The 11,414-nt window shown below is 42.8% G+C and overlaps 1 protein-coding gene across 1 annotated transcript; it reads right to left on the bottom strand.

Annotated features, from left to right (window-relative positions):
• Positions 1–1,618: 1,618 nt before the first annotated feature.
• Positions 1,619–8,494, bottom strand: il7r (interleukin 7 receptor). The gene is made up of 8 exons (XM_085792679.1): positions 8,364–8,494; positions 6,885–7,017; positions 5,836–5,996; positions 5,185–5,342; positions 4,208–4,364; positions 4,002–4,116; positions 3,850–3,922; positions 1,619–2,841 (listed from the first exon to the last, which is right to left on the bottom strand). Exons 1-8 carry the CDS (start codon positions 8,458–8,460, stop codon positions 2,455–2,457), a joined length of 1,281 nt encoding a protein of 426 aa, XP_085648805.1. The 5' UTR covers positions 8,461–8,494; the 3' UTR covers positions 1,619–2,454.
• Positions 8,495–11,414: the final 2,920 nt, after the last annotated feature.

The following is an 11,414-nucleotide window of genomic DNA, read 5'->3' as shown; positions in this document are numbered from 1 at the left end:
GAGCCGTGAGCTGCTCAGAGCTACGCTACGGAGGCTCATGGGATTTCTTGGTTTCCCTCATCAAACTCATCAAATACACAATCCAACAACTCCAAAGTTGTGACCTGCACATTCACCACGCTATGAGATAATAACAGAATGTTACCAGACAGAGTTGTTTTAGAGGTAAATTCATGCAAAACCGCTGATGCGCGTTGCCTTCAGGGGCAGTTTTTCATCAAGCAGTCTCTGTATTTACCTCTTAAACAACTCTGTCTGGTAAAGTTCAGTTATTATCTCATAGCGTGATGAATGTGCAGGTCACAACTTGTCCTCCAGAGCGTTTTGGAGTTGTTGGATTGTGTAGGCTATTTGATGAGAAACCAAGAAATCCCATGAGCCTCTGTAGCGTAGCTCTGAGCAGCTCGCGGCTCTGCTCCGCCGTTCTAAAAATAGCTTGCACCGACAAATAAAGGTAACAATCCTACTGTTAACTTGCCAAAATGTTGAACTATCCCTTTAAAGTAGAACATCATTATCATGTATCTTCATTTTGTAGGTGTCATGTATGTGCAGCTCAGGAAACATGTTTCATTCTCAATTTTTTTTAATGGTCTTGTACATGGAAGAAAAATGAGTTTAAATAATAATAATAATAATAAAAAAAAGCTCTGGATAAACATCAACATGAAGTTTTCAGCACTGATATGTGGAGCACAAAGCATGGCTACATTCAGAGATCCTGATGCTGTGAGGAGACATGAGGTTTACGTTGTGTTACATGTTTTAACAAGCAGCATTTTGTGTGGCGTTTCCATGACAAGAGACAGAAACCACCTGGGTACGAGCAGCGTTCTTCGGAGGAGTTACTCTGTGTTGAAGAACTGTGAGTAACCTTCAGGTGAGAGGGGTTTTGGTCTGAGCTCTGGAGCTCATCTCAGGGTTTAAGGTGGAACATCTGCAATGGGTGCGTTCTCCTGGGTGGTTGTGGAGACTGTTGAGGATGTTTTGAAGGTGCTGACCCCGCTTTTGGAGATTCTCGTCACCAAGAAGGTTCAACGGATCTTTAAAGTGGCGCTAGTGGTCCTTCATGTGGTTATGGTCGTTGATGAAGTTCTTGGGATCCTTCGGTTGGTTGTTTGATGAGGTTTTATGTCCCAATGGGTTTGGGTGATATTTAGGTAGTTCGTAGATGTTCTGTAGTTGGCGTTGGAGGTTTAAGCTATCATTGAAGACGTCAGTGTCCTCGGGTGTGGTCCTTAGGGTCATAACTGTGGTTCCGCAGATCATTTAGAAAGTTGCAGCTTGTGTTTTGTGGTTTTACTTCGTTTCAGGTGGTTCCTGTGGAGTTCAAGGGTTTTTCTGCAGTTTCAAACTTGCTCAAGGCACGAAATCCACTGCATGTCTAGCTAAAGGATGAACTGAGCCTTTAACCAATGATCTGCCTAGATGTTACCAGGTTTTTTTTTGTAGTAGAACATACAGAACCACTGGAACGACCTGTGACTCCACGACAACCATGTTTGGAATTGGATGACTTAGTACGGGTCAGGATAGAACATGTGATTTGTTATGAAAATAAACCTGATAAATTCAAAAGCAATACAATACATAAATGCTACATTTCAGTGTCAGTCTATATACTTTAAACTTTCCCTTTGTCACAATAATAATGTCAGTTGCTATGAAAAGTTTAAGTGGTCAGTAAACATAAAAAGTAAAAGCATGTGAATTTTGGCAGATAACATAATGCATGGACTATTATTTTTGAAAAATGAAGCGTGGCCCAAATCGTGGAGGATCAAGATTTTCAACCTTTTCTCTCACGGTTTCATAAAATTGATCAGTTTCCACCTTTAACATCTCGTCACATGTCAATGTCTACGTGGCGTTTCCTTCTGTGACTGTTGGATGAAGGTTTTCGAGTCCAGAAGAACCAGAGTCTCTGAGGCTCATGGGAATTCAATACATGAATATTTTGTACCAACGATGATGACAGGTTCAAAGTCAGTGGTTTTATCCTGAGGGGAGCATGAACTAGAGAAGACTGACATGCTGTTGGGGTGAAGATGTCAGCGAGGTTCATCCTCTGAAGATCATGAACATTATGAGATGTTAGTTGTGGATGATGATGGTGTGGCAGTCGTCCAACTGTTGAGTCACTTCACTAAAATATAAGGAACCTCATGGTGAAACATCAGGATCAAAGAGAGTTGGGTTCATCCTCTGGAGAAAATGGACGAGATGTTTGAGTGGAGGCGACAGACAGAAGCAGAGAGAAGGTCTCAAACTGTTTGGAGGTCAAACCTCTGGCAGACGACCCTGCTGAGAACCAGGGGAAGGTTTGACTTCTTCAGATTCAGATGTGGATTTCATGGCTCCTCACTCCGGGTCGGGGTCTCGGCCTCTGAACATTCTTCAGTGTAATTCTCAGAAGTTTGATAAACAGACTCTGGTCCAGCTCCTGGTCCCGATCTACTTGATCTGGTAGAAGCTGGACATGGTGACGTAGGCCTCGTCCTGCTGGCTCGCTCCGACCGCCTCGGCCTCGTTTCCTCCGCTGCCGCCTTCGGCCCTGAGCTGGAGGACGTTGACGGGGGAGGGGCTGGAGCTCTGCAGGCTGTCCTCTCCATCGGAGGAGCTCAGCAGGGCCGAGAGCTCCAGCTCCTCTGTGCTGACGCTGGTGGTGCTCCTGCAGTCCGAGCTCTGGGTGGAGCAGGGATCACTGGACTGAGAACTGTCAGCAGCAGCAGCAGGACGGACCGAAGCCTCTGGTTCCTCACAGGGACGAAGCTCTTCCTTCTCCAGCGGGCAGACCTTCAGAGCACTGAACTCCTCCGGGTTGAAGTTCAACAGAAGACCCTGCAACATGAGAAGACGATGAATTACTGACGCTCTTTACAGCAGTTCACACGACTAAAGCCAGACTAAACACTTTCAGATGCTCCTTCATTTCCTGGACAACCAAGACTCAGCAGGCGGATCCAAAATATCCCAAGATTCATAGCGAGCAGATAATGAAATTAAGCATCAAAGCCGTACTGTTAAATGTCAGCGTTGTGTCCCAGCTCAGACCAACAGCTATCGGCGCAACCAAAGTTAAAAAAAAAATGTTGACGTAAAGGTTGCTAAGCAACAGGATAAACACTTTGTATAATAATACAAGCAGGAACAGGTCGTGACGCACATCGAAAGTCGTCCCTAGACCAGAGCGACTCATTTCATGGTTTATGACACCAACAAAAGAACCACACCTCTGTCGACCAGGTCCCTCAGACGACCAGCTGTTGTGGTGATTGTCGCTGTGACACAGTGATCAGCAGGAACAGATCACTGGCGGCGGAGTCTTGTGTCCTCATCAGAATTCATCAGTCAATTGTGACTGGCTAACTGTCACTAATGTCAATGAATGTCTCCATCGACCACTGACAAGCTTACTCACACAGGTAGAATTGCTAAAGCAGCTCAAGCTCAAGCTTCAATTAAACTTTAAAAAAGCCAAAGAGCAGGAGTGTTGCCTGGATCTAAGGACTTTGTTGCTAAGATGGTGCTCTTTGGTTCAGGGCTAGATCAGCAGCAAAAACAGAAAAAATACCAAAGAGGCTCATCTTGAGGAAAACATTAAAATGCCTTTATTTAATTTTTGGCAGAACATTGTAAAAAATAAAGTCTGATTAAAAGCACAATCAGACTTGTCTTAGAGTCTTGTCTCGTTTTTATGTTCTGCCCATAATTAAATAAAGGCATTTAAATTTTTTTCCTCAAGATGAGTGCTTTGTTTTCTGTTTTTGCTTCAATTAAACTCGATTGAATGGATGATGAACAGTTGTGGTTGCTCACAGCTCGTAGCCCTGTGAGTCAGAGCCTCACCTTGTTTGGTTTGCAGATCTGCACCAGCGTGTCTTTAGGATGAGGGATGTTCGGCCACATGTAGCTAAAGATCCTGTAAAGAAGAAGAAGTCAGATCAGTGGAAGAAAAGTGGAGCTTCACTGATTCTCTGCAGGAAGCAGAAATGTCTTACTTTTTCTTCCAGAAGAGAACAAGACCAAAGGTCAAGACCACCACGGGCACCAGACACAACATCAGTGCATACATCACATCCTGGCTGTCGTCGGGCGCCTTCTGGACTTTTCCTTCTGCAGCAGAAACAAGACGAGTTCAGAAGAAGGTCTTTGTTCTTCTGTACTTCAGTTCACAGCAGCAGAACCCAAAACCCGTTCTCCTCACCTGCAGGAGTTCGGAAACTCAACGTCTCACTCCACTCGCTCCAGCTGCCTCTGAAGTGCTTGTCTGGGATGGCTCGGGCCCGAATGAAGTACAGGGTGTCGCTCTGGAGGTGCTCCATGTCGATCTTCATGGTGTCCGTTGAGGAGATGTTCTGAATCTGCATTGGACACAGAGAGACCACATGGAGACCTGAACATGAGACCAATCAGGTCTTAAGGCCTGTACATACTCTAAGAGCAGAGAAATTTGTTCTCTCTCCCCGGGCTGCAAGAAAAGAAGGTAACCCTTTAATTTACAGGCCGCAAATTACGTGAAGTCAAGAAATGGCCAAGAAATAACAAGTAATTGCATCATAATGTCTAGAAATAGCCTAGAAATAACGGTCAATTTTGTAGAAATGTCGAAAAATATAGCCAAGAAATAACGATCGATTGCATAGAAATATAATATCGGTCAATTGCAAGGACTTGGTGGAGAGAAATTCTGGCCAAAAAATTCAAAGTATGAAAAGGATGTGTGATCTTTTGCCTTTATGAAAAACATGACTTTACTATGAAATGACCGTTATTTCTGCTATTATTACTACGCAACTACTTGTTACATTATCACGTAATTATCGTCCTGTAAATTAAAGGGTTACCGAAAAAGTAATGATGTCCTTCTTTTCTTGCAGCTTTGGTTTGGGAGTTGTTGCAGTTTGTTCTTGACACATCATCTGGGCAGAACTTTTTTCTTGTACTGCGTCCGACAACTATTGTGTGATTGGTCAGAAATTTGAAGTTTGCACCTGAGTTTTTCGTTTGAAATGTCCTGGTCAGAACTAACTTTTTTTTGCCACCTTGAGAAAGCGAAAAAATTTCTCCATTATATATGTATTGTAGGCCTTTAGTGATCCAACAAACAAATACGAAGGCTCCAAACAACCCACAATGCATCACTCTCTGCAGAAGATCGTTCAGAGTTAGGATTATGTCTACCATGTCATCGTTGCGGCCGTTGGTCCAGATGTGCAACTGGAACCGCAGGTTTTCTACTTTCAGGTAGTCGTTGCGGTACGGACTCTGGATCTGAACGGTGGCGTGGTGCAGCTCCGGGCTGAAGGTGATGTTCCACACCCGAGGAGGTTTGGGTTTGACTGCAGAGACACAGAACCAGTGGACGGTGATGAGGTCATGCAGTTAAACACATCTGAACACCTGAGAGTCCGACTGCCCAAAAGTCCCGACAGCTCATTTCTCCGACTACCCATTCTACAGTGTTAAGGTTAGGTTAAGGGTAAGGTTAAGGGTGAGGGCTACTTAAGTCGGAGAAATGGGAGGTTGGACTAATGGACGCAAAAATAAAGAAATGTATGGTCGGAGAAATGGGTAGTCGGACAGATGAAGTGAAAGTGATGAAGATGATAAAACCTTTGTCTCTCTCCGACAGACAGGATGTCTCACAGGAAAAAAACCACATGTGATCACACGTGTCACATGTTGCTGACAAACATGTAAACAACAAACTCTGGTTCCCACGAGAACTTCACACGTTCCAGTGAAGACATGCTTCAAGACCACGTTACGCATGAGGCCGCACGTGTGTGCGCGTGTTTGTGCGGGTGTGTGTGTGTGTGTTTGTGTGTGTACCGATTCTCTTTATGTTCACAGAAGTCATGACCGTCCCCCCTCTCTTCAGCTCGGCCGTCAGGTTGTAGGTAATCACAGGCGTCGCTTTGAACGTCAGCGTGTTCCCCAGACTCTGATGACATGTGTTTCTGTGGGGTGGGTTTTTACTCATGTCGGTCCAACTGTGGACAGAGGAGGAGACGCATCGGTCACCAGGGGTCACCAGGGCCCAGTTGTTCAAAAGGTGTAATCTGGATCAAAATTAGCTGTATTTTCCCTTGTTTTTGCCATCCAGGATCACGTACAGTAATACATTTCACTTTTATCCCAAAACGGGATTGGATCAGTCTGATCCAGATAAGAACGTTTCAAGTCTGAAGGCTGCTGGGTATGTAAAAAAAACAGGCAGAATAGCCAGCATGGGGTCACTCAAAGTGTATCTGAAAATTGCATCTATGTGTTGTTTTCTGTTTAAAACGTATCTGGTCTGGCTGTTTAATAAAAAAATAAACTAACAAAAAACAAATACATAGCCTAGTACATTAGTCAAATACATTGTGAATATTTTTCTATGTGTTTCAAATTCAAACTTCAAAATTCCAAATTCCAGTTTCCAAATTCTAAATTCTAAATTCCAAATTCCAAATTCCATTTAAATATCCAGTAGTTGTGGAATAGTTCTTAATTTGTGGAGTAAACAAAACTTTACTTTATTTACGTTATCACTGTAATGGTTTAGGTGCGAAATATAAATCAATTATAAATGTTGTTTATTTGACCCGAATTGAATTGAAATCACATTTTGTTCCTGAATCCACCAAACTGATGGGATGAGGAAGTTTTCCTGATCCTACTAAAAGTTTTGAACAACACAAACTGAGGGTTTGATCCAGACTAGGTTTTGAACAACCCATTTTCAAGATTTGATCCAATAAATTATCCAAAATCTGATCACGTGACCTTTGAACATCTGGGTCTGTCACCAAAAATAACATCTGGGTCAAATTTGTTATTTTAATTTCAGTTTCAGATGTAAAAATAAAACCTAGTGAAGAGTGAGGTGTCGTTACCACAGGGTCATTTTCTCTATGCCTTCATCTTCACCATCTTCGTCGTCTTCCTCTTCATCGACCCCCCCCAGCAGGCGACAGGTCAGATTGTTCTTCTCAGTGCTGATGTGGGACAAACAGACGATCCTCGGCTCTGACGAGGAGAAACATCACTCATTTAGAAACTGAGAGAGTCCCCCCCCCCCACAACTGTGAATGATCAAATGAATTATCGGATGACAAAGACAATGTGTTAATATGTGTTATTATATAATAATAAAAGTAAAAAACCAAATCAATTCAGTCACATGATCAGAATGATAAATACAAACGCTTCATTCAAACAGTCGAACCTGGCATGACATCACTCTTCATCCGAATCAACTCTTATCATCAATTATTATCAACTCGTATTATTTCTGTCACTTTCACTAAAGAGCAGAAGATGAAACAGTAGAATCAATATTTATTATCTGATATTTTAAGTTTTCTATTATTGATCTTCGTTTGACAGCCAAACTGCAGAGAGATTCAATCTTGCATCGTCAGCGTAAAAACAAACATTTCAATGATGAGACAACAAGGAAATACACGCGCGCACCGATGCACGCACGCACACACGCACACACACTGCACTTTAACACTTTCACCAACAATTTCAGTAAATGAACTCTGATTGATCAGAAACAGAAAACTGTTGACTGAGTCAGTGACCACTCTCTCACCTCCCCCCCCCCTCTCTCTGTCTCTCACCTGTCTTTCTCTCTCTTTCTCTCTCTCCACTGTCTCTCAATTCTATTTCAATTTAACAAGCTTTATTGGCATGATTGTTAATACAATATTGCCAAAGCATTACAACAATGGGATAAGAACACATAAATATATAAATAAATAAACAAATATATAATAATAATGAACAAACAGTGTAGATATCATTTAGCAGGTAAAACTCAACAGGAACAGGAGCAGCTCTTCTCTTTTTCTATGGCACTCATTCACATACTATACTGCTGCATCTAAAGCAGTTTGTTCTCCTAATAGATGACATAATTTTTCTTAATCTGAGAGTTGGCTGAAGTTTGGTGTTGTGTGTGTGTGTGATTGTAGTGTATGTGTGTGTTCTCTGTCTTTCTCTCTCTCTCCTCTCTGTCTCTCTCAAATTCAATTTCAATTTCAATTCAAATTTGCTTTATTGGCATGAATGTTACGAGAACTACGTTGCCAAAGCGTCAATAATCAATGAAACAAAACAAATACAACTCACAACTGTTTCTCTTTCTCTTCAGCCCCCCTCCCCTCCCCTCCCCCTCTCCCCCTCTCTTTAAAGAAAATGATGTAAAATGAAACTTAAAGAACTTTTCTGCTGAACCTTTTCCCCCCTCTGGTCCTGTGATGACGCCATCATGCAGAGTATGTAGATAGAAGAACATGATGTCATCACCAGTCCCTTCAGGTAAACTCATAGTAAATCATTACAATAAAACATCATCATCCTCTCACCCACGTCTCCGTCTCCGCTCTGGGCCTCGGCCCCCCCCCCCAGCAGCAGCAGCAGCAGCAGCAGCAGCAGCAGCGGAGCGACCCCCCACAGCAGCATCGTCTGTCTGTCTGTTGTCTGTTGTCTGTTCTGTCTGAGAGAGACTCACTGTGTCAGACACACACACAGCTCGTCCTGTCGGAGGAAGAGGGAGGGGCCACGTTTAGAGGAAAGGAGAGGGGGGCGGGGGGGGGGGGGGGTGGGGGTGTGGGTGCGGGGGGGTGGCGGGGGGGGTGCTGGGGTTCAGCTCACAGGATGTTCTGTAAATTTAAAAACATCTTTGTTCAGCAAACACACGTCTGTACAGGAAGACGAAGACGACGAGAGGTGAAAAAGAAGAAGGAGAAGTCCTGCAGAGTTCAACTCATCATCAGCTGATTGAACATCTGTACAGCTGCTGTGTGTGTGTGTGTGTGTGTGTGTGTGTGGGAGAGGGGAGGGGGAGGGGGCTGCTCCAGATGTGGTCTGATCAGATTCGTCTGATGATGAACATTAGACAGATGTTGGATCAGACTGAACAGCTGTGCAACACAACTAAAGACACACACTGTTTACACACTATGACACATGTTGGAGTGTGTGTGTGTGTGTAACTGTTTATGTTTCATCATCATATTTTTCAGTCTCGATGTTTTGATAAATGAACCGATAGATAAACTTTAATTAAAACACGTCGTCGTCGCTGTCGGTTCTTTTCAAACACGAAGCTGAAAATCAACGACAAAAAACCACTTCCTGTTCTCGCTCAAATTATCTGGTTTGTTGTTGTTTTTTTGTAAACGAGACCGACGATGTTTCACCACCGCGATCCAGATCAGAACCAGATCAGACCCTGACCCAGCAGGACCGAGACCACAGACCATACTCTCACACACACACACACACACACACACACACAGACCTACACACACACACCTGGATAACTGACAGTGTGTGTGTGTGTGTGGTTTGCTCTGTTTCCCTCAGCTGGTTTCAAAGCACGGTGTTTAATGTTTAATATGCAGCAAAGCATGCTGGGAAATGGTGACAAACACAGAAATTGACTGATTTGGATCGACCCTGACCCGGCGGCCCGGATCGGAGGGTCCAGACCAGTTCAGACCAGTTTAGACCAGTTCAGACAGAACCAGAACCAGAAGAAAAACAACAACCTCGTCATGTGACACGTGTTTTAACTCTGTGACGTCACATCATCGTGTCTGTTCGTTCTCAACATCTGCAGCAGATGTGCTCGCTCATCAAGTTATATAATAATATATACATATAAATAATTCAATAAAAACCAATAACAATAGTAGCAACATAGCAAAAGTAAAAACGATAGCAATAAACAATAAAAAAAAAAGCCACAATAAAGCACCTTTAAAGCAGAAGTAAGCAATATTTTTGTGTTAATATAAGTCTTAAATAGTTCTATCTTCCGACAGCAATCACTTATATAGAGTGTTTGGTCTGAAACACGGGTCTGTCAGTCACTCTGCTCTGCTCTGAGCCGAGGAGAAAACTTTTCTTGTATCCTACAATTTTTATCCAATGAGGAGAGAGAACGGCATGCAGGGCTGTGTGTGCAGCCAAGGGATGCGCCTGAATGTGGTGACGTAGGGACGAGGACTGTTATGGTGCGTTCAAGGCAGCCCGTAACCTGTGAAGTCATACCAGTTCGATCTGGTACGAGTGGCCGTTATAGTGACTTTCACCGGTAAAACAGGTCGGAGAAACACGAGTGGGTTGCCTGGAACGCTACAAAGTCGTAAGTTGTGACTTGAAGCTGTAATTTACGGTTTCTAAAGCCTGCCTGGAACGCAGCATTAGCCAAAACGACCGGATCGCTTACTTCTGTTTTAACTTTGCTTTAGGATTTTTTTTTCATATCTATAAATCTTTATTGACAACAAACTGACAATAAAGATTAGTTTGAATCGATTCATGATCCAGCTGTGACGTTTCTGACCCGTCACAGATGTATGCAATAAAAATGAATAACAACAGTAACAACATAGCCTATTATTAAAATAAAAACGATAGCAATATACAATAAAAAAGCCCCAATAAAGCACCTTTAACTTTGCTTTCAGATTTTTTTTTAATATATAAATCTTTATTGACAACAAACTAACAATAAAGATTAGTTTGAATCGATTCATGGTTCTGATCCAGCTGTGACGTTTCTGACCCATCACAGATTCATAATGCAAAATGAATAACAGTAACTACGTAGCAAAAGTAAAAACGATAGCAATAAACAATAAAAAAAAGCCACAATAAAGCACCTTTAACTTTGCTTTAGGACTTTTTTTTTTATATATAAATCTTTATTGACAACAAACTGACAATAAAGATTAGTTTGAATCGATTCATGGTTCTTATCCAGCTGTGACGTTTCTGACCCGTCACAGATGCATGCAATAAAAATGAATAACAACAGTAACAACATAGCCTATTATTAAAATAAAAACGATAGCAATATACAATAAAAAAGCCACAATAAAGCACCTTTAACTTTGTTTTAGGATTTTTTTTTCATATCTATAAATCTTTATTGACAACAAACTGACAATAAAGATGAGTTTGAATCGATTCATGGTTCTTATCCAGCTGTGACGTTTCTGACCCGTCACAGATTCATCAGCACTTCTGCTTTTATTGTTTTTTTTTTTTTTTAAATACTTCTTTCTATGGAAACGTGATCTGACTGAGTGAAGTGAGAGTTCAGGTCTGAACTTCCTTCATGTGGATGAGGCCTCGAGGGTGGATGGAGGTGGAGGGGGGGGGAGGGGGAGGGGGAAGGGGGGGGGTAAAGCTTTCGAATGCGTGTGTGTGGGCGGTGCCTGTGGTTTACACACTGTGGGAGAAAAGTGGAGGAGAAGGGAGGAGGGAGGGGAGGGAGGGGAGGCAGAGACGAAGTAGAAGTAGAAGTAGAAGATGGAGGGTCGTCGTCTCTGGCTGTTAAAGGGTTAAAGTTCAGAGGTCACATGCAGCTTCTGCACCCTCCTCCCTCCTCCCCCCTCCCTCCA

This window comes from Trachurus japonicus, chromosome 12 (assembly GCF_045865225.1).
Source record: "Trachurus japonicus isolate A0001 chromosome 12, Traja_1.0".
Classification (NCBI taxonomy): Eukaryota; Metazoa; Chordata; class Actinopteri; order Carangiformes; family Carangidae; genus Trachurus; species Trachurus japonicus.
The sequence above is the reverse complement of the archived record's forward strand: the minus strand, read 5'-3'. Positions and strand labels throughout refer to the sequence as shown.